Raw genomic sequence first — 26,431 nt, forward strand, 5'->3', positions numbered from 1 at the left:
AACAAGTCCCAATACCTCGGAAGTTCCCAGTGGGGAACATAGCACTTTTTCCTCTGGCGTCGTTTTCTCTTTTAAGGCAGCTGTCGCGTCCGGGTCATTAGATTTCCATTTCCGGATGTTCATAGACACGTCGTGGCGCGGGCAGGGACTCTTTATTTTTCATTCTTTTCATCGTCCCACAATAATTTTTGTTCATATACGCGTCATGAAGAATGTCTATGATTTCTGCCTGCATTCGAAGCACGTCTTCAACAGTTGCAGCTCCGACAAGAAGACCATCCATGTACATGGAGTCTTGAAGGAGGCCAGCTGTTTTGGGGTAGCGAGTCTCAATGGCCTGAAATGGTGCTTCAAAGTAGAAAGTAGCAGTAAGTAAAAAAGGAAGTGGCTCCGAATGGGGCTCGAGTCATCCGCCAGGTCCCTTGTTCTGGTAGAGGTTCACCAATTTTTGGTGGCGTTTTAAACCAGAGGAACCGCAGTGCATCCTTGTCTTCGTCTCGTAACGCTATCTGAAGAAAGGCCTTCTCGACGGCAGCTGTCAGGGTTTACCTTGTATCGTTGGAACTGAAGCAGCAGCATTACAACGTCAGGATTTTAGTTAGGACCTGCCTCCAGATTCCCGTTCAATGATTTCACACTCTTCTCATGCGAAGATACATCAAACACAATGCGCATTTTGGTTATGGATCGGTCCTCACGAATGATTGCACGATGAGGAAGATCTGTCTGTTAGGAGAATGACCCAACCGTCATGCTCTCACCAGCACCACCTTTTACTGCAAAGAAGTGCAGGTTTTGTAAGGCACTCACAAGCCTTAACTGATCACCTGGAACAGATGCACCGGGAAATTCTGCGACCTCTCTGGAAAGGCCATTGGATAGCAGCTTGCTGCCAATAGTGACCATGGCACCTGAACCTCCACCAGCGAAGTTATGTGAAGAATTGTGTTTTTATAAAATATTTACAAGCAATGAAACAAGCACACTGCGAACTGAGCACCTAGCAGTGAGTGGTGCAGAGCATGAGGACGGTCTTCATTGTCTTTGTCTACCTTGTACTTGAGGTGCTATGTTTTCATAGGTGACAAGGTAATAACTATACTTTGTGTTACTTTTCTTTTCTGGGTTGCAGCCACATTAACAACATGACACACTGTGTCATGAGCAGTGTGACTCGTAGGATGTCATTCATCAGCCTGACTGCACCCACCGCAGTGCAAAGGCCTCTCCCATGTCTCTCCAATTAATCCTGTCCTTTGCGAGCTGCGGCCACCCTATCCCCGCAAACTTTTTTATCACATCCGCCCACCTAACCTTCTGCCGCCCCCTGCTACGCTTGCCTTCTCTTGGAATCCACTACTGGAAACCAAGCTACTGTTACATATATTAGACGTGGTGGCTTTTCGAAATATAAAGTTGCAAGTTGGCGCCTGTCCTGTCCACTTCTGTGTCGTCCGTGTCCTTTTTGCGCTATGTTTTCTAAGGACCACTCCGTTACCCTTAAGGACCAGTGGTTATCTTACCTTCGCATTACATGCCCTGCCCAAGCCCATTTCTTCCTCTTGATTTCGACTAGGATGTCATTAACCCACGTTTGTTCCCTCACCCACTTGGCCCGCTTTCAGTCTCTTAAAGTTACACCTCACATTTCTCTTTCCATGGCTCGCTGTATTGTCTTTAAATTAAGCTGAACCCTTTTCATTAGCCTCCATGTTCCATCCCTGTTTTTCAAGTGCTACAAGATTCGTCATGTCTAACAGGTATAAGTGGTGTGTATTATAACATGTCATGCTGGATTATTGCTGTTGAGCTTCATTTGTGATGACCACTTCCTGTATCACTTTCTACTTGCAAGTGATCTACTTTCAGTGACACAATCCCGTCAGACACTAGTATTCTGTCAACATAGCTACAGCTCATAAGACAAAAGTAATTGAGAGTTAGCGCACACATTGTTCACTTCGTTCTGTCCCTGTTTTTCAAGTACTACAAGATTCATCATGTCTAACAGGGATAGGTGGTGTATATTATAGTCTTTTCTGCCTTGAACTGTCATGCCAGGTTTTGTTAAATTCCCTGTGCCCAATAGTCTGCAATAAATCAAGGAAGGAAGGTATAAAAAAATGACATTATGACTTTCCATAATTCCATTATTAAATTAAACTGGTATTGCTATATATAATCAGTACATTTCGAGTACTTCTTTTATGCCCCCTTATTTTAACTTCACTGCTGCATTGCCTCGCACTATTTTGAGAACTTTCTTACCCTCCAAGACACTGCACTATGTGGCTGCTTATAGTGTACTACTACTATCATGTGCTATGGCGATTTGTAAAGCATGCAAAGGGTGGCTGATATCAGTAGTAACGACCTTGCAACAAGTTCTGCAGTGTGCCAACCTTTCCCTTTGACCTGACATTTAGCTCACGCTGCTGACGACATGAACAGAGGCGTTTCGACATGCTCCTCCCCGAAGGAAAGGTCCGTAGGCTGAACCGAAGCTCGCCCCCCCCCCCCCCTCCCCCCCGCGTGCCCGAGATTCGTGCCTTTATCACAAGTGATATGTCCGCCGCGGTGGCTCAGCGGTTAGGGCGCTCGGCTACTGATCCGGAGTTCCCGGGTTCGAACCCGACCGCGGCGGCAGCGTTTCGATGGAGGCGAAACGCTAAAGCGCCCGTGTGCTGTGCGATGTCAGTGCAGGTTAATGATCCCCAGGTGGTCGAAATTATGCCGGAGCCCTCCACTACGGCACCAAATTCTTCCTTTATTCTTTTACTCCCTCCTTTATCCCTTCCCTTACGGCGCGGTTCAGGTGTCCGCCGATATATGAGACATACTGCGCCATTTCCTTTCCCCAAAAACCAGTTATTATTATTATCCTTTTACACCCCCGTTGTGCGTCATGAACGTCCTGAACGGGAATCTAAATCGTTTACGCGGATGCAGAGCAATTATCGCATCACATCATCTCCCGAGTCCGGACAAACCTATGCCAATCCGCTCTCCCCCAGTCATTGTAAATGCCGTGTCCGTTCGCTTCCATATGCTGTTCTTGAGGCCCCCAACGGCCGCTTTGAAGGTATCCGTCTGAATCTGAGACTTGTTGCCCTTTGTGGCGGGAGTGCCAGATTAAGGTTAACTTGGCAAATCTCATCTTGGTCGCAGCGCTCCGTCGGAAGCCGTGTATGCGGGACGAAATGACATTCTCCCCCGGAGAAATAATCGCGGTTGCGCGCCCTATGGCCAGGGGCGATGGCATATATAGTGGATATATGGCTCTCGGCTGCTGAGCCCATGAACGTGGGATCCAATCCTGCATGCCCGCGGCAGCCGCATTAAATGCAAAAGACGCCTGCGATGCCAGCGCGTGCTAGGGAACCCCAGGTGGTCGAAATTGGCTCGGAACCCTTCGCTCCGGTTTCCCTCGTATTCATGGCCACATGCAGTTTCGGGACTCTAAACTCGACATATCCGTATTCAGCCGTGCCTCGTTAATATGGGAACATTGGTTCCCGAGCGAAAGTTCCCATAAAGCTAGTAGTTCGTTAGAACGAAACGCGGGGAAAAAATCTGAAATAAAAACACTTGTGTGATTATCTTCTGCTTCTGTGCATAGTGGCAGTCAGTAAAGTGGAAATGAGACGAAACATTGGGAGTTCCAAGGGCATTATTTTGGTCACCATTAGCTTTTAAATATTGCCGCGCAGTTTGATCCCCGTAGTGGCGCATCACATGCGGGATGGCGTCTCATGGCGTGATGGCATATCATCTACTACGGCTATTTGCATCCCAAGAACCGCGTGTGCATACCCGTGCTTCGCACCAATTCATGAAACACAGCAAACCATAAGGTACGTCGAGCAGACAACTTAACACTGGAAAACATGAAACCATGAAAGAAAAGGTCGTTACAAACGCATTTGCACTTTCACGCTGCCTTTCTCTGGCGTCCTGCTTTCAGAGTACAACAAAGCAAGCATCTGGTTTGGCAGTCGAGATTTGGTTATCATCGCTGTAACGCGACAGAAATATATGTGCTCCAATGGGCTCTGCATTTTTTCGCTGCACATTGTCCGGACAGTGAGATTCCTTATCGACAAAGTGTAAATGAATTCAAAAAGTTTGGTCCCCAGAAAAATTGTCCATGATTCGAGTTGTCTATATTAACGTGGCACGACTATACATCAAGCCACATATCATAATGTACTGGACCACTTTTTGAGCGAATGCCGGCGAAAATCTGCCTTTCCTCCTTGGCAGTAGTGGGACGGGTTGAAAGCTTACCTCGCGCTATATTGCTAAATTGCTGGATGCACAGTAGCCAACTCACCGACACCAAGGAGCACAGGGAATGTTTTTATTTTTTTTTATTTTTGGTGTTAATTACGAGGAAATTTAGCGTTATTATTTTACCGTTTAAAGATGATTTATAATATAGCAGAAGAAAAAGCAACCGCATGCCGCCTGTGGGGTCCAAACTCACGACGTCCAATTTCGCGTTCATTGCTCTACCAACTGAGTTACGGCGACGGCTGTCCACTCTTCTGCTCTCGAGGGTATTTGTGTAGTGTAACCGAGCCTTGAGAGTGTTCACCAGCGCCACCCTCGTCCATAGCGGCGCACGTATAGTACGTCTTGTATTACTGCGAGTGGCACGTAGGAACGTGGTCGAACGGTGGGGTCCCTAAGCTGCTCGAGAATCCTCTTAAGCTACCTACGGCGTCAAGGCTGTCAGAATCGAGGCCCTAGTTAAACTATTCAGCAGAAAAAAAGGGAGGAAAACGGGTCCCTCTTTTCCATTCCCTTGTCTGCTGAAAAGAAGGGATGCTGCAGCAATTGTCGCTTTTTTCCTAAAATTGTCCAAAACTGCCCGATCTGTTTTTGTGCTCTAGTGAAAAATGGTGCATTCCTACAGTGGGGGATTGACCAAATATTTTTGCAGAAATACAATTATTAATTAATAATTACATTTTAACGTCAAGACGTCGCCGCCAAAAGAGCACGACTACAACGCAGAAAAATATGTAAGTACCTAGAGGCCAGAAATAAGGACCAATATATAGGCATACCTAGAAGAGCAAAAAGTTGGGCAAATTGGTTCGGATTCATGGCTGGTAAAGCGCGAAAGGAAAACACGGACGGATAGGCATACCTTCCAACTCTCGATTCTTCCGCAAAATGTACGAATTTTGACCCGTCCTACGCTTTTACGAATCTTACCTGAAATCTTACAGAAAATAAATTTTATTTGCGATAAACATTTGAAATTCTGCAAAATAAACACACCGTTGCCGAGGGTAACCTTGCGCCGCCACGATAGAGGGATATGTATACCATCTGTGAAATTATCAGCAGCAGCTGGAACATTGTACAGATAGTAGGTGAGTCCGATAGAGGACTTCGTTCTGTAAAACTTCGTTAATTCGACCCAACTTAATATATACGCTTAGCCTACTCCTCAACCCCGGTTAATTCAGATATTCCGCACTGCCACCAGAGTCCCGCCAAATGTCCCTCTATGACTATGTCCTCGGGAGCTCGTTTATTCGGACGCCCAGGCGCTGGCATCGGCCATTGCGGACGGGCTCCCAAAGTGGTGCCGTGTCGTGCTCGACTAATCGATCGCCCAGACACTCCTCCCCAGGCCTGAACTTCATGTTACATTGCTTATCGGCACCCCTCGGACATGCGCGCAACTGCAGGGGTTTTGACGAACGGCAGGCCAAGGGGAGAAAACTCCGGTTTCGGTTTCAACTACTTCAGTACATCTGGCGACTGGAAGCGAACTGATGCTTAAAACTGAGTGATTGCTGCCCACGCGCAATGCGCGATAAGGCTGCGACATTCGCCGAGTTGTCTGAGTGGCCGCAATACGAAGCTGCTTTTTTTTCGACTGCGGTGGTTCGAATACAGCTCGGGAAGGTTTTTTGCGGGTTACCGTTGTCATCGGTACAACGCTATAGTTGGCTTCCCTCCGGCCGCTATGGGAATAATTGACGCTGAAGTCTCTATATTTGCTTGACAATGGTGTATACGGAAGTTTCGGACCCGTGGGGAGGCCCCTGGTGGTACGCCGATAGTGAGTCTGGCCGCATAGTTTCGTTTTCGGAGCTTCGGCGGCGGCTATCGGCTGCGCTTATCAGTCAGCCAGCCGAGCTACACGCCGTTTAGAACGACGATTGCCTGGTCGCGGACATTTTTTTAAAGCGAAATCTTTGCTTGCCGCGGACTTGCGATTTCGCCGTGGCGGTGCTCCGAGGAGGCACATGACGTTACAACGAGCGCCTCGCCGCGGATATTTCTCTCTCTCCCTCTTTCTCTCTCGCTCCCTTGTCACTACTGCGCATGCGCCACTAGTAGCACCGAGCCACAGGTGTACCGCCTCTGCGCCACACCTTCCCTCAAAATCCACTTTTCAATTTCCTCTTTCTTCCTTTGTACTTTCCCTCCCTCCTTTATGCCTCCACTTGCGGCACGGCTCGGGTGTCCACCGATATATGCGAGACAGTTATTGTACAATTTCCTTTCCTCAAAAACCGAGCCGACGGCGTTCATATAGATAATTTGCGTTGACAACTTTGCAAACGGCGTTCATTTTTCACGAAAGGAAAGGCGCACAACCGGCTCCGTGGGTCAGTGGAAACCTCAACCTCGCTTTCATGTATACGTGGCGTTGGTGTCCAACTGCAAAAGCCTGCTTTGATTGCGTTCCGCACACTGGGTAGGCAGCGCGCTCTCCGTGCCACCCTGGGAAGTGGCATGCAGTTAATGGTTGATCGCGAGAGATTGATCACCAAATGAACGCTGCGGCCCCAGCTATTGCTGCAGTGTCTCATGTCAGCCAAAACGCTGTCAGCGCTAATGCATTCAGACCACATCTCTCTCTCACCACCGCCACATGTATCAAAGCACGAATGAGGCGCCCGCATACCCAAGGAACCAGATATGCCCCTTTCCTTTCCTCAAAGCCATCGCCGTCTATAGAACATTGTCAAAGCCATTGAACACAGTGAACACCGACATCTTTCACTTTGTATATCCTGGATTAGCTGAGCTAATCCGCGTTAATTTTTTGTTTGTTTGTTTGTCGAAAGCATGTTAATTGCCGCTGCGGCAAGACTGTGGAACAACTGCGCGCTACCCTCGATTCTGTCCGCGTGATACTTGCGTGACACTCCGCGCTCGTTACGTGCTGTTCGTGGTTTGTGCGTTTCCTCGCGTGCGACGCCATGTGTGAAAAAGCTTCTGCGCTATCGCTTCGTGCAATGGCGACACAACGCGACGTTTAAAAAATAAAATGTGTGCTGGCTTGGATACACCCCCTGATCGCGAAGGTTTTACGAATTTGAAAGCTTTGAGGTCGGCAGGTATGATAACTATAGGCAACCTGCAGTGCGCATGCGGTACCGCAGTTTTTCCACTGTGCGCCCAAAAACTGCTGCCATCAGCCGCTTGGATCCCGATAAGCGCGAGACCACATTCTGAACAATTAGAGGCGCGCGTTTGGCCGATAATATTCCTTGCCTACAGGTGCTCTCGACCTATAGCCCAGCTAGCTGACGCACGCCCCGTGTGGCTTCGATAGCTCATAGGCGAAGGCAGGTGGCGTCGAAAAGCACAAAAAATGCTTGCTCCTCTCGCTATATAGGCTGTGTGTTACTGCGCTGCATGCGATCGACGCGGGAAACTTCATCACAGATTAGCTCCGCCAAGTACCGTATACACGCGTGTAAGAGCCACTTCTCCCTACTTGGCAGCCGACAGTTTGGAGGAAAAAAAATAGTTGAACGAGAACATCTTCGACGGAAGTCCATCTGGTCGGATTTGGAATAAAAGTTGAGAAATACTCACACCAACCAATAATTTATTTTAAGCCCAGCCTTTCTAGGCTAACTCAGTTCTTTCTTCAAGGCTGTTCGATAGGCGCGCAAGCAGCAGCAAGGAGCGGGCTTCGCTTTCCCTTTACTTAGACAGAGAAAGACTGCGTTTATTTGCGCGGTCCTTCCCGCGCCTGCATGCGACGCACTGTGCGACCATGCCAACGGCACGTCGTTCCGTTCGTACACCTAGAACCCTAATCGCACGAAGACTCCGTCATTAGGCAGCAGTGCTTTCCTGCCGGTCGTCATATAATGCAGACTTTCAATGCATTATGTTCGTGAACGGTTTTCCAAGATCGGGGTAATTTCTCGAAAAATACCGGTCGTCGCTCAAATGGGGTCGCTTGTTCTGGGTCCCACTGTGGTCCGAAAAAATGAGCGAAAAAATTCCGCTTTCGTCTAAGTATCGCTCGTCAAAATCTAAAAAAAAAAATGTGCGGCTTTTACGCGAGTGTATATATACAGTTGTACCCTAGTTTCAAAGAGACGCCGTGGTGGCTCAGTGTTTATGGTGCTTGGCTACTGACCCGAAAGACGGGGGTTCGATCCCGGCCACGGCGGTCTTATTTCGATGGAGGCGAAATCGGTGTACTGTGCGGTGTCAGCGCATGTTACAGAAGCCCAGGTGGTCAAAATATTGCGGAGCCCTCCACTACGTCGTCCCCCATAGCCTGTGTGGCTTTGGGACGTTAAACAACTTAAAAACCGATCTAGTCCTGAAGCATCTTTACTTTTGCGCGTTTGCTGGCAGTAAACTTGTTTACTACACTGATAACCGGCTTCCTGGAAACGCCCAGCCCTATGATTCCTTTAAAGAAAAGGTAGGAAGATGTGTTATTATTATAAATCTGCAACTTTCCGAAAGTGTACCGTGTTCTGTGCGATGTCAGTGCACGTTAAAGATCCCCAGGTGGTCGAAATTATTCCGGAGCCCTCCACTAAGGCACCTCTTTCTTCCTTTCTTCTTTCACTACCTCCTTTATTCCTTCCCTTACGGCGCGGTTCAGGTATCCAACTATATGTGAGACAGATACTGCGCCATTTCATTTCCCCAAAAACCAATTATTATTATTATTATTATTATTATTATTATTATTATTCCGAAAGTGTTACAGCATATTTCATCCATTATTTGACTAAATTTCTGAGCAGCAGTCGCGCGTCCCTTAACGTCCCTTCAGCAGCTCCGCTAAAAGCAGCCGAGGCGTGAAAACGGAGACAGCGCACGCGCTGCAGCGGTAGAGCGACCGAGGTGTAGAGGAGCGGAAGCGACCGTGGATCAGAACACTACTGCCTCGCGGAGACGCCGGTAGCAACGCCTGTGTCTTGCAGCCCTACAGCGCGGAGCCGCTGCTATGGAGGAGGTGAGCCCGCTTCGAGATACTTCCCTTGTGGCAGGTGTTAGACCCAGCTGGCTTGGCGGCCGTAATCCTCAACGTTACTTTAGGTGTCCTTAGACGCAAGCATACGTCCGCTCAGTCGGGATTAAGCCTAAGCTAACGTCAGCTTAGCTAACGTCAGCTTAGGCCTGCCTAGGCCTAACCTTCTGGACGCAAAGGCGTTCATCAGACTTCGCGAGCGAGCGAGCAAACCGTACGACCACCCCCCGTCTTGCACTTAATTGCCACTGATTGCTTCGTTTTTTTTCTTTATTCCGTTCGCATCGGCCTGGTATTTCCGCTGTTCGTGCCGGTTCACTGACTCGGCCGTGAACACCAGTTCAGCTTGTGCCATACTACATGGGGTTGATTGATTTCTATTGTTTGTTTCTTCGTGGGGAATGAGGCACGATTGGGTGTTCAACGATGTGTGCATGGTTTGAGTGCGCTGATGTTCCATATGCTCTCATCGTGGACTCGAGATGGGGCGGCCACAACATTTTACATTCTGGCGCTCCACCTAACGAATAGAGCTTTCCGCCAAAAACAGTGCATAATCACAAGGGAGCAAGGGAGGGAAAACCTCAGTGTGGCTTGCCTTGCTAGTGAGCGTGAGGTGCCTCTTCCTCGTCAAGCACACTGAGGTCTTCCCTCCCTTGCTCCCTTTGTGATTATTAAGAACCATCTGGCCAACTTCCCTCTACCATGAACCAAAGACATTTCAGTGCGTCCGCTAGCAGCAACAACAAAAAAAGTGGCTTTTTCTTAGCCGGGTCCCGAAGAATGGGTTGGTGCGACGGAACCAGCCGCACGCTGACGCACGCGATCGTTATCTCCTCTGGGAACCCTTCCCGCACTAGCCCGAGTGTTTAGTGAGACTGAGGTGCCTCTTCCCCGTCAAACATTTTGAAGAGACGTTCAGATAAAAAAAAAAACCAAAACCAACATGGCTATGGCCTTCAGCGTCCCAGAACCTCACCGTTGGTGCCGCGGTGAAGGACTCCGCGTTCATTCATTCCGCGACCACCCGGGGGTCTCTAAATCTCAGTGAACCGGTGTCCTCGCGTTCCATCTCCATCAGAATGCGTACCGACCCCGCGACAGGGCTGCCGTGGCCGACGACGGCGGCGGCACAGTGTAGACGTGTCGCTTTTGTCCCCTCGCAATCCAACGCGAAGCGACGCCGCTGCACTCGATCGCATTTCATCGGCGGCGACGGCGCGTTCCTTCGCTGGACAACCGGAGACGAAGCGCGCACGTACAGCACTACCCGTGCATGCAGGTCATGTTGCGTGCATCTGTGCACCGGGCTCGCTCGCGCCAGCGCGACGCTGCGCTGGTCGAACGGTTCGTCCTGGTACATGAACGCTGAGAGAACGCAGACGACACGAGTGCTGGTGTTGCGCGCTCTCTGCGATCCGGAGTTTTTTTATTCTTTTTTTTTCTGCCATTTTGACGAGCTGCACGCAAACAAGGACACTCACGCACCAGCGCTGCTCGAGTGACGTCTGTGTGTGCGAGCGTAGGTGTGTTGTGCACCCGCGTAGTGTCTGCGTGTCCTGCTGGGAAGTCCGTGGCGGAAGCCTATGGCGGCTGGGGGCTGACTCAACGCACGCGGCCCGACCAAGCGGCGCACCACGCATGCGCAGGTTTTCGCGATAAGTGGAAAAAGAACACAAAATCGTCGTCTTTCGTCTGGACAGCAAATAATATTTAAAAAAAAAGCGTGGGGAATAAGTTAATCCAGTTAATAACACTATGTGCGTGGGGTTTTCCGTACTGCGTTGTTTTCCATTTGATAACGAGAAGCCACGTACGGTGGTGGTGTTTACGAACAGGCGGGATTAGCCTTACAATAATCTATTGGCAATTGCTCCGCCCGAGTCACTTGACTGAATGAATGTATCTCTACCGTTCTCCCATTAGACCATTGTCTTCTGAAAATTTTCAGTATATATATACTCATATATTCTGCCACGTTTTCTTGGATGCTCGACGTGCTTTAGTATGCCTTCATTTCTGCATAAAAAAAGTAAGATAAACTGACCTCACCTTTATGCACTGTATATGTACCAAAACAGCAAGAAGCGCATGCAATGAGCTCGCAGATACTGCAACTGTAGCATGCTACACTGAATCGCAAAGGCTTATTCGTTGACAGTTTAATGCTGATAAATCAAGCTGCAGACGCGCTATTGACATCGCAGAAGAACGATCTAAGCGAATACTCACACAAAAGGATTCAAAACCAATTTTCTAAAAACCTCCGGCTTCTTGATACTGCTCTATTCAGTGTTTGAAATACGCTCCACCCGCGCTGTTCAGCGGTGTAGTGTCGCGGTGTCGCGTAATCAACCACGATCTCGGAGGCACACTCGGAGGCTACAAACGAGCCGCTACCAGCCAGCGCCAGCCATTTTTATCCTTCCTTTGGTTCCGTCTGGGGGCGCTAGCGGAGAAAGGAAAGAAAAAGAAGCTGGAGGTTGGCGTGATGTGTTCGGAGTGTGCTAGGTGCTGTAGTGCTGCGACTCTTCAAAGTTTCGGATTTCTTCGTGTCGTCCTCAGCACACGCTCAGTCGTTCGTTGATTCGGCTAGCTACAGTCAGGGCAGACTCTCCAGGTCTGCCATCGTCGTAGCGGTTGCGGATCGGGGTTGTCACAAGCCAGTCTGCAACCGCGCTGTGCATTCCTTTGCTTCTTCCGCAGTTTGGTTCTCTGATCTTCTCGATCTGTGGCAACCGGTAAGATGCTATAAAATATTTACTGTATTTTTTCGTTGAGGGATTCCGATTTCTTGAGAAAGCTGTTCACGTGAGCAAAGCTCGAGAAAGACTCGTTTTGCACGTGTAGAGCGGCTTTCTCGTTTGTGAGTTTTGGAACTACATTGTTCTGTACTTTTTAAAAAAGCACAGGAGAGAGTTGATTCTCTTGTGACGCTGGTGGCTTTATCGCGATTAGGAGTGTTGTCTGAGCTGTTTCATGTCCGTTTCGTCAGGTTAGTTACGGTCTAGACCACGCGATTTTGTATTCACTTGGCTTCTCGAGTTAACATGCATAGCTTGAAGGCAGGTGTTAGATCGCAGTTGCAGGAGATCTCACATTCGTTTATTCCCATGTGGGTGAGCTCATTTGAAGCGGTTTTAGCTGGAATTTGGGTACGTTGAAGTGACGTTAGATCTCAACGTTTGTAGGTTTATTGACATGATCGCTACCCAGTTGAAACGATGTTAATGATAACTTGCGCATGTTTAGTTCAAACAGTCGTGATCGCTACTCTTCAATTTCGTTCTTTATCAAACGTTTGGACCTTTTTGATGTTCGCATGTTTTAGTGGGGCAAGCATTAAAGCCAGGTGTAGAGACTGCCCGCTCAGTCATTCTCGAAACAGCTTGCTGATGACCTCGTGAGCATGTATTTTGGTTTAACTGCGCACTGGCATCCATCGCCGAAAGTTTGGTGTGATACACGTAAGCATAAATTCGGATTTTTTTTCGTGTTTTCTAAAACCCTCAGTTGAATCTTGTGTGCCGAAAAACAGGTTGGTGATTTTACATAGAACTTATCAAAACAAGAGGGTCAGCACAATTTTGTTGGAATACATCAATGCAGTGATACCACTTGCTCTGACTGGCCCAGCAAATTTTATCTTGCATGTTTGGTACCCACATTTTGCTGACATGATTGTGGGTAAAATTTCACTGCTGGTTCTGTGTTGTCAACGTTTTGAGATGCGTGCAAATGAAATTATGTAGAAAGGTGGTTTTTTTTTTCTTGCACAGAGTGCGTGGCTGTTTGGTTTGCAGAAGGTCAGTTCGTCAGGAATGAAACTTTAATCATTAGGAGAGATTGTGCACGATTGACACGTGGACCAAATATTCTTGTCATGGGCAAAGCAAACTGAAACTGTGCGCATCCAGCCCATTGTGACAATAAATGGCAGTGAGCAAGGGCAGCCAGCGTCACAGAAATGCTATCTACAATTCTGTTAGGCCTGTGCGAGTTCTGCCTTTTCATATGTGAATGTCTATAGTGCACGAACCTTGACTCTAAAGGAAGGAACTGTTTCAGACAGTCTTTAAACACTTCGTTCTTTCAGCACAAATAGACATTTCAATCTACTGTTTGCCGCTTGAAAATCTTATCCACTTGCATGCCATATAACCCAGCACAACACACAGCTGTTGTCTGTTCTTGGCTGCACTTAGTTCTCTCCTCCATCAGTTTCAATAGCACTATTAGTCATGGCAAGCCTTATGGGCTTGCACTTGCATTAGCTGCTCTTTTTGTGCAGCAAAACAGGTTACAAATACTGTCACGTGTCACTGGTACTGTCATCATTGTATCAGTTGCATGATGCACTCGTTGCTTCATGTGCTGGTGCATGTATTTGGTTTTTGTTTTGGAACAGTGTGTTTTACTGGCATAAAGATCAACTTCATTGAGTTGGAAGGCTTCAAGGCTGCAGGGATTGTGCAACCATTGTCTGGCACATGACAGTCTGCCTGATTGCTGTATGCCACAGTGGTCTGTGCTAAATACAAAAAAAAAAAAAACTGAAATTTGGCTGCCCTGCATAGACCAGCAGAACTAGCGATTCTTTGCTTTTGCCCTTTTTACTCGGATGAGATGAACAATACTACAGAAAAAACAAGGTCACCCCACCAATTTATTTGAACTGCGCTAGGTCATTTGGAACGGAGGAGGTAGGAGAGGGAATTGGGATAGCCCTTGTCTGCACTTTCTGGCCTGCACACTCTGTATGGCAGCAATAAGCACATGTGTAGCAATCCAAGAATTTGAGCTGTGTAAGAAGGGTGACCTCTGCCTGGCGAGGTATGTGAATACGCTTGCACTGGCCATGCGGTGTCATAGAATTTTAATTCATGAGCAGTCCCGATAGTAAAATGGAGCTAACCAGTGCCTGTCTGAATCATCAGAGGGGGAGCTGTTTCGAAAAGACGCAGTAACAACTTAACATGTTGTGAGATCACCAGCCATTCCCTTCTTCAGTGGCCTCTCTTCCCCCTCTCTCTCAGGTGCCTGGCAGAAGCACTGTTGCACATCACTGTGCCGTGTCATCTTTGGGTGTGGAAGCTGGAATGAACGCTACTGTATATTAAAAATGCATAATTACTGTCTTGGGGAGTTAGATTTTGACTTTAATACATCGTAGTAGTCACTGGAGTGGCTCAGGGGTTATGGCGTTTGGCTGCTGACACGAAAGACGCGGGTTTGATCCTGGCCGCAGTGGTTGAATTTTGGATGGAGGCAAAATTCTGGAGGCCCGTGTATTGTGCGATGTCAGTGCACGTTAAAGAACCTCAGGTGATCGAACTTTCCGGACCCCTTCACAACGGCGTTCCTCATAGCCTGTGTCGCTTTGGGACGTTAGACCCCCATAAACTAAACTAAACTTTGGTACATCGCTTCTGCCAACATGCAGTCGCCATCATTTTCGCTGATCATGGTTTCCAGCATCAGCCTACATAAAAACAGGCGTGCACACCAATCGAAAAACTCTTGGCAAAAATTGTCTAGAGTGTTTCTAACAAAACTATTGTGGAATCGAGCACCTTAGACAGCAAGCTTTGTGTTGTGCAAAAAAAAAAAAAAAATGGGTGCATAAAATTCAGTCCTTCTGCCCCTTTACTAGACTGGCAACTTAATGCCTTTAAATATTCTTTTTATCCACGCACTATCGAGGAATGGAACAAGCTGCCTTCTGATGTTATTATGTCCATTGATTCCATTGACAAATTCTTGTCGCCTACCTCATAGTCGTGTTTCGTATTTATGCATGTTTTATTGTAAGAGTTGAACATGTCTCAGTGTATTTTACTTATGTTTCGCACGATGAATTGATATTCATAATACTGTATCCCCCCCCCCTGCTAGGGCCCACTTAGGGCTTGCAGTATTTGTTAAATAAATAAAACTGAGCTTATGAACAGGAAATGTTGAAATTATCATCATGGGGTATTATTTGTGAGCTCTGAAAATTCTGATTGCTTTTTTTCTTTTACATGGCAAAATTAGGGTCATATATTGGCATCACAATGTGGTTTTTTATTCTGACGTTTCACCTGCCATTGTGGTTCATTGGCTTTGGTGTTAGGGCTGCTGAGCCTTGGGGTGTGGGACCAAACCCTGACAGCAGCGGCTGCATTTCGATGGTGTTATGCACAAAACATCCTTGTGCAGGGTGAGAATCCCAGGTGGTTGGAAATTCATTCAGAACCCTGCATTACAATGTCCCTCGTAGCCCATGTATAGCTCTGGGACGTTAAGCCACACACATGACACGTACCCTATGTTTTAACATTTTGATCCGGTTGCATTATGTTTAGTGGATAAGAGAACTCTGAAGGAAAATGACAAGAGCTGTTTTGCAGTGTTATTGCAGTTTTATTCTCTTAGGACAATTGAAGTTTGGCAAGCAACATTGCTTGCATATTGTCATGCACTCTAATTCCCGTTTGTATGGCTTGGAAAATGCGTTGTGCCTGATGGGGGAAGTGAAGCCTTAGCTGTTCTGCTGTATTCCTTGAAGCCTGGTTACAGCTTTAGCATGTGAAAATGTATCGGTGCGTGTCATCTTGGCGGTCCCCTGACCATTTTTTTTCTACTTCTTCCCTTTGCAGGACGACCCATATGGCGCTCCGCTTGGCAATGTGGCCTACCCAGTGAGCGGAGAGGAGGCTGCTGCAGCATCTTCTTCCTCATCAGCGGAGCAGGAACAATTGCGCTCCTTTCAAGACTTGTTGCTTCGCAGCTTTCAGCACGCTCCACCTGAGGCTCATGAGATCGGGATGCCCATTTGCACGGACTTCGAAGAACAGCAAAACCTCCGCATGGGCGGTATGTTGTGGATACTCCTGCTACTTGGAGGTCTCTAGAAAATTGGAGCTCGGGCATTTAGTCTGAACCAGCTGATAATAAGTGGAGCTTGAGACTTCACTTGCAGGGTTGAAAATTGTGGGCGCTTCCTGCCTCAGGGAAAAATTTTTATATGCTGTTCTTGGCAGACGCTCTGGCTTTGACTTTGGTAACTGCATGCATGCTGATCATACAGCGTGCTTCGGTGTAAAGTGCAAATTTTCCACATATTAACCACTGTGAAAAGGAACTGCGTCAGACCAACTTTACTGCCACACTTCTAGTGTCTCCAGCAATGCAAAGCTAAAAGTGAGCACATCATCATGTCCTTTCTGTCATTACATTCATGCTATTAACTTGATGCCCCTTTAGCACATGCAGCACCCAGAGTCAAGTAGCAAGGTTTGGCACAGGTGTGTCACTAGCTGAATATCTTTTATGAAACTTTTCTGTATTCAGTGAAATATTTGCAATATTTGAAAATTCTAGAGTATCAATTTCTCGAGTCGGATATATAGCGAATAAGAAACATATTCGATCCGTATTCAGACATTGGGATTTTTGGCTCAGTGGTTAGGGCGCTCGGCTACTGATCCGGAGTTCCCAGGTTCCGATTCGGACACACAGATGCGGGTTGTGACAAGGGCCCTAGAAGTCACTGGACGCCACGGGCTCATGGCCACTTGATGGGGCTATAACCCCACACCAACTGCTACCTTGGTCGATGAAAATAAAGTTTATCCTCCTCCTCCTCCCAGGTTCAAACCGGACCGCGGCGGCTGCATTTCGGTGGAGGCGAAACGCTAAGGCGCCCGTGTGCTGTGCGATGTCAGTGCATGTTAAAATCCCCAGGTGGTTGAAATTATTCGGGAGCCCTCTACTATGGCACCTCTTTCTTCCTTTCTTCTTTCACTCCCTCCTTTATCCCTTCCCTTGCAGCGCAGTTAAGGTGTCCAATGTACTGCGCCATTTCCTTTCCCCCCAAATCAATTTTCACCCCTAGTTAGCACATTAATTATGTAGTATCAGTGTGTAGTATCCATTAAAATGCGTCTGTTGTATCTCGGCCATGTCTTCGTGGTGTCTTACCTGACTGGAAGTTATCGAAAAGTTAGCTTGGCTGGATGCAGTGTCCACTGAGTCTTGCTTGTTTTATGTAGGTGGTGGAAATTAAAGTATATATTTCAGGGCTGGGGTTATGGTGTACCCCTAAAGTCATCGGTGTCACTACCGTATTTACCTGTGTAATTTGTGCACTTTCTTCTTTAAATTAAGGCTTCAAAAAGGGGCTTGCAAATTACGCTGAGATTTCGCAAACACGTCCTAAAAAAGTTCTACAAAGGTCATAACGCTTAATATATGCCGTATATTGCCGCCTATATGCCGACCCCCTCGCTGGGTAAAATAATCAATACAGTTGCAAAGCCAGCAGTCAGAGGCAATGGAGATAAAGGGTGATAAAATGGCGCTGTCACGTGCGGCCCAGCTGACTAGCGGCATACCAAAAAGCAAACGGTTTGGTAGTTTCGGATTCTGGCATGCGCCGGAGGTTACCGCCAGTTTGCTCTCGCAACTCTTCGTCCGGGAAAACGACCGCCAGCGCATTGAGCCGTGTAAATGGCGTGCAATTCCAAATTTTTTGGGGGCCGGGGTGGCGGCGTCCACTCTCCTTTCGTAGCCGCACCGATCTTCTCAAGCTTGCCTTGCGTGCCACGCATGCATGCGGGTGGTCTGGTGCCACAGGGAGCATAAAAAGTGCAAATAAAAGTTTTTTTTTTGTTTTAAGTATAAACTGGGGTAATAAATTAGGTGTGCACAAATTACACAATAAATATGTTAAGTTCGTTGTTGCAATGCAGGTGACTAACTATGTAAGTCGCAAGGCTTTTGGCCCTCATTCCTGCGTGTTATGCCTGTATCGGTGCAAGCAGTACAACTGACCCCTATTTCATATCATAGCAGCCATTCGTACTAAGCAGAAATTTTGAAGAGATGGAAAGGTCTCCTGAACGGAACATATCTTTGCACGCATTTCAGGACATCTTTAATAGTGGAAGTTTGTTAATTTTTTGTTGTATTTTGCCTTTTTGTGCAAATGCAGGTGGGGCACGCCTCATCATCCTGGAGCAGCCGATGAAAGAGACGAGGTACCGCTACAAAAGTGAGAGTGGTTCCCATGGACCTCTTATTGGGGAGTCAAGCACCCAGCAGCGCAAGACATTCCCCACTGTGAAGGTGAGTGGTTTGTGCAGTTTTATGCTGGTGGCTGAGGTTTAATTAAGTTTCCAGCACAGTTGTCACCTGCAGACACTGTCTCCTGGCTAGAGATTGCCACAGGAGAAGTTGTTTGAAAGAATCTGGAGTGGCGTAGAAGATAATTTATGGGACGCAGGTTTATAGAAGCAAAATATTTGTGTGCAGTCAGTCGAACCAGTGCTCTGAGAACCCAGGAAGCCTCATCCGCTGGTGTGAATACCAGCTGGCTGCTTGGTGATGCAATGCAGAAATGTTCTTACTTGTGAACTCGCATCTTTTAAACTATTACCCGTGACTGTATAGCTAGTCGACCTGCAATGCACTGGCAGCAACCATTGTGCGAATCAAGTTACACAGAAAGAGCCGAGTGGGCTGGAATGTACACTCAGCCTCGAAGTTCTGCCTATTACGTTGGGGGATTATGCATGAAATATGAAGACCATCAGACTCCCACTGCTTAGTGAAGGATGCTTCAAATATATTTTGCTTGTTGCAAGGCACACTGAGCGCAAATGTGCATTTGTGTGTAATTGCTGCCGTTGAGTTTCCACCCTAAGACCTGGAACCCTGTGCACAGCCCTAAATGCTACAGACCGCCTTACATCATTGGAAAGTGACAAGACTGATGCTGGCCTTATGAAGGTAGTAATGTTGCAGGACATGAAACCTTCGGTGGTGATGGGACCAAAATGTTAGTTTGTATGAACCGAAAGTTCAAATTAACGAGGTTTTGCTGTGTAACTGATCAGTGGTAGCACTTTCACAAGCTTCTGCAGTCATGTTTTGAAGTGGCCATTGCAGTGCATATGCGCTTCGAGATATTTTTTTCTAACCATATGTGCCGTATGCATGCAGCTAGAGAACTACAACCCCGAGCTGCCGCATCGCATCAAGGCCAGCTTGGTGACAGCCGAAGACACTGCACGGCCACATGTGCACCGCATTACTATGCGAGGGCGGGACGAAGAGGACTGCTGCTACGTCACCGTCCGTGAAGATGGCAGGGCAATGTGCGTGCTGTCTCTCCTATTAGCCTGCATGGTGACCGCTTGTTTTGCGCTACTTCTGAGTAGAATTGCAAAAGAATTCCCCACTTTATGCCGATAGGCAGGCTTCTTTGTAGAAGATAATTTGTGAGCTTGGTTACTTGCTCTCTGAACTGCACAAGTTTGGTTCAAGTTGCTTTTGAATCCAGTTTCAATTTTTTTTTTATCCCGCAAGCCTGAACGCACATTGTGGCTTGTTGATCTTGCAGTTTTCCCAGCATGTCCATCGTGTTCCAGCAGAAGAAGACCGTTGCTGACATCCTTTACCGGCGCAAAATTGAAAGCAGGCAGCCTTCACAAGGTCTGTACTTGGTGAATCTGTTGGCAGGGCATGTAGTCTGAAACACTGGCTTTCTGAAGGTCCTTGCTGTTCATCACCATGTTTCATTAGTTCAGTATTTTCACAGTTTGAGCAGTGTTCGGGGGGAACTACTAGATGAAGGTGTGTAAACCTGTTTCTTGCTAGTGCTTTCAGTATCAGTGTAATTCCACTACTAGAATTATTGCAGTAAATGCAGACAAAAAGCCGCATACAATAGGCTTGATGTGCCCTGCGTCCCTCTACGAGGCATGCAGCGGGAAGTGATGCATTGTACCAGCTTAATTTGTGGACTGTAATTACAACAAATGCCATGCTGACGGGAACAAATAAATGCTACTACAGACCACACAAGGTTGGTGGAAATGCAGCATGGCATACAAGATGTGAAACATCTGTGGAAGAGAATTTCTGAAAAACCAGAAGTCTGTACTGCAGCATTTCATGGCTTTACTTTGTGTGGTTTAGTTTGGAATTTTCTAGTATGCTTTCACTTAGGTGAGGTGGACATCTTCACTTCATTCAGAAACTGGAAAGATGCTGAGGAAATCTCATCTTGGATGACTAGGGCTTGAAATCATCTCACAAGTGTTGTGCTGCACAGTGAAGTCACAGGTGGCTGATTTAAGGGCGCAAAGACTTGGTGACAGATTGCCTAATTGACCGTGGTGAGGAGTGTGCCAGCCCACAAATACTAGTTTACGGTGCCCTGCTTCGGTGTTCTAGCAGGCTGACATAAGACATGTGGGATGTGCCCAAAACTGATTATTCCAGTGCAGTATATAAGGTTCGATATTCTAGATTTCTCTCAAGATGTCTGCGTGTCTGCTGAGTTTCACTGAATTCGGGCTTATGCAAAGTGGTCTTCGCTTTGTGTGCTCCATTTTTTTGTGAAAAGAAAACAGGGAAATAAAGTTCCTTTTTGCCAACAAACCAAGCTTTAATCTCACACAAAATTTCTTGCTTTGTCTCAAGCATGTCATCCTTCACGTGGTTGCTCCTTTCACTGTGCTGGTAGCTGATTGTTGCACAACTTCTTGCAGAGGAAGCGCGACAGCTTCAAACAGAAGCCAAGAAGGAAGCCGCCGAGCTGAACCTGAACCTGGTTCGCATCTGTTTCACAGCCGAGTGCTGCGAGCGAGGGGTGTGGAAGCCCCTCTGCGTTGCTTACTCAAACCCGGTCGCCAACTCCAGTGAGTCACCGCTGTGCATCTTTTCTTTTATATAAAGGCTGTTTTTCAGCTTTAGCAGAGACTCACAAGGGGCACTAAAGAGAAATATTGAAAGCAAGAACTTAGCCGCATGTAGGCTCAGGCTAGAGGGTAATTCATGTCGACATTCCCAGTGTGACAGAAGGCACATGGATTTCAAGGAGATACCACATAGCACTGTGTCCTGTGTTCTCTGCTTTTCATCTGTGCGTCTTCTGCCATGCTATGTATGTTCACAGGAAACAGGAAGCTACTCTAGACTGGTAGATTACCCCGCAGCAATACGGCCAGTGTTTTTTCTGCCTGAAAAGGTGACTGCGTTGCTGGGAAAATTTCAAGTCAAATCCTGTATTTCCTCCCTCATTACAGCTTTATGAAATGCAAGTGATGGTCCATTGGCTAACTGTACTGCTTTTACTGCCTTTCAGACAGCTCTTTGTTACAAAACTTATCAGAAGATGAGATGGTGCCATCATACTGTTCAGAATGCAGAGAACACTGAGAGCTTGTTCTTGGCTTGCATATTGCTGCACACAGCTTTATGCAGGCCGGCTGGGTGGCATGAAAATTGAGTGACTGTGCACTCGTCACACTGCTTTCTGCCGAAATAGTGTTGCCCTTGACCAGACACAGTTACAGCCCAGACCATTTATAACGTAACCGCTTATAATGCGGGACGACATTGTATGCGGCTTTTTGTGACAACTGCCTAGCTTCCCATAGAGTTAAATGTATTGGCGTACCGCTTAATACGCAGCAGCGCGTAACCGAAGACTGCGAAGATGCCCTATATCCGGGGTCTTTGAGGTAATAAATAAATAATAGTGCGGTTTCTTGAAAGCCTGGCGGCCCGCGTACCGGCACAGGCCTGTGGGTACTGGCGGGCGCGAGGAGCATGCTTCCCAGATTACGCAAGAAGGGGACAACAGGCGGAGCGGAGGAGCGTTATCAGTGTGGTTCAAAGCAAGGCTGAAGGCAGGAGAGGATAGAAAAAAGTCCCAAAGCAGGCGTTCTTCCTCTCACTCTCCGACGCGCCTCCATTGGGCACACTGGTACTAATTGGACAAAGCTGGGAAGCTCATGATAGCACGGCCAGAAGAGCATGCTGGAGTGGCGGCCGTAGCCGCATGGCGTGACGCTGCAAGCGCCCTCGTACCACGCGTGCGTGTGGCAGCATCTTGTCACTCCTGGGGTTATGAGTGCGATATGTGCAGTCGCGTGTAGTGAAAAGTTGACAACATAGGCAAGTCTTCCAGCCTCGGCTGTCTTCAGTTCCGATGGCGTCTGCGCCTCCGAAAGACAGGAAACAGCAAACTCTCGAAACCAAGCAGAGCGTTGTGAGGCACGTCGAGAGTGGTTTGAAAAAGGCTACGGTGGCAAAAAAGTACTGTGTCGCCAACGCTACTGTGTCCGCCATTTGGAAGAACAGTGACAAGTTACAACAACAGCTGCAGGAAGACTCCGCTTTGCTTGCAAGGAAGCTACGAAGATGTCTCCGCTTTGTTTGCACGGTTTCACGAGGTCCGGCCTGGCCACACACTGAATGACCGCCGCCCGGGACATGGCCTTAGGCAGCATCGCCGTGGTAGGGATGAAAGGCGTCGCGCGTCATCATTGCTGCTTCTCGGAGCGGGGCTGTGAACAATGGGGCCCGGCCAAGCTGGGTCGCCTGCGCACCCCGCACTCTACTATGGCGCCGTCCGCTTGACTCATTAGTTCCGTGTGGAGTCAAAAAAAAGAAAATGAACTCACAGTGTACGCACTCATGTCCACACACAGGCGGCGTTCCGTACGTGTTTACTTGGGGCTCCGGATGTGCCCAAGCCAGCCGCGCACGACACCTCCCTACCAAGTGTGCTGCATAACATCTTGGAATGAAGCGCACACAGTAAACCGAACAGACCAACGTGCCGTGGGCCCGGAGCCGAAGAAGCACCCCCTGCCGCTGCTGAAGCATATGCGTTGCCGAAGCCCGGGGCCTGAAGTTATGTCATTTATGAAGGTGTACCCTGAGGCTTTGGCAATGCATATGCTTCGGCAGCGGCAGGGGGTGCTTCTTCGGCTCTGGGCCCACGGCACGTTTGTCTGTTCGGTTTTCTGTGTGTGCTTCATTCCAAGATGTTATACAGCACACTTGGTAGGGAGGTGTCGTGCACGGCTGGCTTGGGCACATCCGGAGCCCCAAGTAAACACGTACGGAACGCCGCCTGTGAGTTGCCCCGGGTTCCCCCAACGCGTCTAGTTGGCAGCTACGAGTCTCGACATTGCATCAGCATTGGCGCTTTGCTCCCCCTTTTTGTACTCGACCCGGATATCGAATCTGCAGAGTGAGCGCCCAGTGTGTTAGCTTGGCGCTGTGCGGACTACTGAGAGTCAAGTATTTGAGCGGGTTATGGTCCGCTATGACCGCATAAGCCTCCTTCTCGATTGTCGCCCAGCGGGTCTGAGCCGGGCTAAGCTTTTTGCTGAGAAAGGCGATAGGCTGCTCGCGGCCTTCGTCATCGCACTGGGCAAGGCAGGCTCCCACTGCGTAGTCCAAAGCATCGGTTGTGAGCACGAACTCCTGACTTGGGTCAGGTGCATGAAGTGAGGATGTGCTCTTCAAGCAAGCTTTCACCTCATCAAAAGCTTTCTGTGCCCCGTCATCCCATGGGAGCCGCTGTGGTGTCCGCCTGTTAGTTAAGCTCGTTAGTGGGAGGACGACGCGGGAATAGTCGGGCTGGGCCCAGAGCGTTCCTGTCAGTGGCTCGATATTGCAAGCCAAGGCCAGGTGCCTTGCAAACATTTTGGGGCATGATGGTTTCAACCCATTGAACGGTTGTATTCAGCGTTTCAAGGACAGGCACGAGATAAGCTCGTCATCATTGCCGACCCCAACGGCGTTGTGTGTGAAGTAGCCACCACAGATAAAGACGTCATGACAGTGGTGCGCGGTCGCGATGAGCCTCTACCAGAGGTTGAGCCTGACGAAATAAGTGAAGGTGCAGCAGAAGTTTCGTGCAAAGACGCGCTCGATGGTTGCAACAAACTGCGCCTCCACTACGCTCAGAGAAATCTCTGCAAGCAAGCGCTCAAGGGCCTCACTGTTTTTGAAGATGAAGCCGTTAGCAACGGAGTTCAGTCGCAGCACTAGACTAAAATAACGTCGTTATTTCATTCGTTACAACTCTTTGACAAAAATATCAAATAAACTTCTTTGTTGCCTGTGATTGCAGTGTTGTGCGTCTGATGCGTTGTCAGGTGCACTTTGAAAGGTAGGCTGGCCATTCTGAAAACGCGAATGCATGGAAAATCTACATTTTGGTTACAGTGCAGTACTGTTTGTAATGCGGATTTTCTCGGCTCCCGCAGTATGCATTATAAGCGGTCTATGGTGTACGTCATAACTCTCAAGGAGCTACTGTCTTTGCATTTGCGCAGTTTGCTTGCTCATCCAAGCTCTTTTGATACACAGTAAAACCTCATTGATACATTTTTAAAAAATTGCAGAAAAAACGCTCGGAAAACGTTAGATCCAAACCGCCTAATTTTGAGAAATGGAACTGTTCAATGATGTACAAAGACATTTGATAATTTCACTTCATAAAAACGTCGATTAGCATTTCTTTACACAAGATCTGAACAGATCCTTTTCGAGTGCTTGCTGAATTTAGTCCGCGTTTGCGCTGTCTAAAGCGCGGAAGTAACGTCATAACTATCCGGTCCGTCGACAGCAGTGACGAAAGTAACCAAAAATCTCTTCCTCGTCTTTTTTTCGGATGCTTCGCCGACAATAAAGTTTTTCTCTCTCTCTCTCTCTCGCCCCTTAGCACTTAAGTACTGCGGGGAAGCGATTGCGGCGGATGATGGTCGCAGCGTTTCGGGTTTTTAAGCTGCATTCCCTAGACCCTACCGACTCTATGTAAGCGCATCGCTGTAGTTCGTAGATGCTTTATATTCTTGCGCTTGAGCACCGCAAAGAAACCTCAGCGTTTCTCCTTCACGTCGCATCCCCGCAAAAACGGCGGCCTGGAATGCTACCGAGCCGCTTTTATTTTTGCTGTTGGTGATAGTGCTTCGCCTCTTTGCCTCGAGGCACTGCAGAAAGTCACCACGGCGGGTGTCTGCGCTGCATTTCAGCTTTTCAAGTTGCATCGCGTGCTCTCACATTCGGCTCATTTGCATGTTTACACATGCGCGGTTTATCAATAAACGTATTATACAACCACAATTTGTCTTAATTTTAAAGTAGTAGCCGGGAAATCATGTTTTCGGGAACATATTAACCGGAAGAAATATAGTGTAACTCTATGGGCCACTTTTAATGTCCGCAATTTTGAGCTTACAAACCGGGAAATCGCATGAACCGGGAATGTGTCAACTAGGAACGAGGTTTCACTATATTTGTAATCTTGACACGTTAACCTCTTGATCTACCTGGACCTATTACATCATAGTTCCAATAATTTAAACTTGGATAATTTGCATTTTCGGTTATTCGAAACATATATCAAAATTTTTGTTGGCCAGCTATATATTCAAAACATTTAAAGCTGACTAACTTAAACTGCCGTTTTACCTAATTCAAACTTTTTGTCTTTATCCAACGCTCCTGGCGCGGGAAAGAGCGGCGGCCAAGGACGGATACGTCAGATAAGCGGCGCCCTGTCGGCTGGAAATGCAGCCCTTTAAGAGAGGTTCTAAAGGGGGCCGCTTTGAGGTGCGACCGCCATGGCAAGCAGTCGTTCAAATGTTTCTCGTCAAGCCTGAATTTCAAGGCACGCTGTTGCCCGTGCAATCTCTGAAGGGCGCACAATACAGAAGCCATGGTGACGGTCGGAGGGCACCCTTTACTGCATAGTTCCGTTTTCAGAGCTTTGATACCAGCTCGCGGCAATAACGCCTATCAACGCCATTGTGCATTTCCCACGCTTTAGTCCACGTGGTTCATCTTGTGTGCTGAAACAACTGCGTGCTTATCACAAGCTGTTTGCGGTTTGTGCGGTGAAGCCTCCTCATATATGGGCGGCGCTGCTTGTGAAGCAGGTCCCGCAGCTACTGCGTCTCACCGTGAAGAGGCCGTGGAATGTCTCACCGGTTTGGAACAGTTTTGCTTCAATATTCCCTACAGTGAGCATGCAGTAAAGCCTGGGGAAACTGCGAAAAATCGTCATTTCTACGCATTTGTATTCAGTCAGAAGCAGACGCCCAATCCTTTTTTTTTTTTCCCCATTAAATTTTCTATGATGCAAAATGATTTTGGGCGGTTTTTGGGGATTCCGTTCAATGATTTGAGGGTCGGTTAGTTCGAACTTTTTTTTCGAGTCCCTTGGGAAAGCAGCGTGTTATTGATAGATTTTCGAAACAACACAACTGTTGGAGACTTCTAGTTGAATAAACAAATCAATGCCCTTCGCCTATGCTTTGTTTTGCTCTTGGTCACACGCAGTTACATCCTAATTCTCAAGGGATAACTGGCTTT

At 47.8% G+C, this 26,431-nt stretch overlaps 1 protein-coding gene across 6 annotated transcripts in view; it reads left to right on the plus strand.

Moving 5' to 3' along the window:
* The window catches only part of Rel (nuclear factor NF-kappa-B family member relish), a 139,480-nt gene that overhangs the window by 34,389 nt on the left and 78,660 nt on the right, over positions 1–26,431 (plus strand). For 2 of the 6 annotated variants that reach the window (XM_077650109.1, XM_077650111.1), the window contains exons 1-6: positions 11,717–12,003; positions 15,904–16,120; positions 18,240–18,373; positions 19,250–19,404; positions 19,650–19,741; positions 20,803–20,952. In XM_077650109.1, the coding sequence (XP_077506235.1) occupies positions 16,072–16,120; positions 18,240–18,373; positions 19,250–19,404; positions 19,650–19,741; positions 20,803–20,952 (580 nt within the window). In that variant the 5' untranslated portion in view covers positions 11,717–12,003; positions 15,904–16,071. Of the gene's footprint in view, positions 1–9,171; positions 9,248–11,716; positions 12,004–12,690; positions 12,730–15,903; positions 16,121–18,239; positions 18,374–19,249; positions 19,405–19,649; positions 19,742–20,802; positions 20,953–26,431 lie in introns of those variants that run through there. The other 4 variants (XM_077650106.1, XM_077650108.1, XM_077650107.1 and 1 more) reach the window with 3 other exon arrangements.

This window comes from Amblyomma americanum, chromosome 1, assembly GCF_052857255.1.
Source record: "Amblyomma americanum isolate KBUSLIRL-KWMA chromosome 1, ASM5285725v1, whole genome shotgun sequence".
NCBI lineage: Eukaryota > Metazoa > Arthropoda > Arachnida > Ixodida > Ixodidae > Amblyomma > Amblyomma americanum.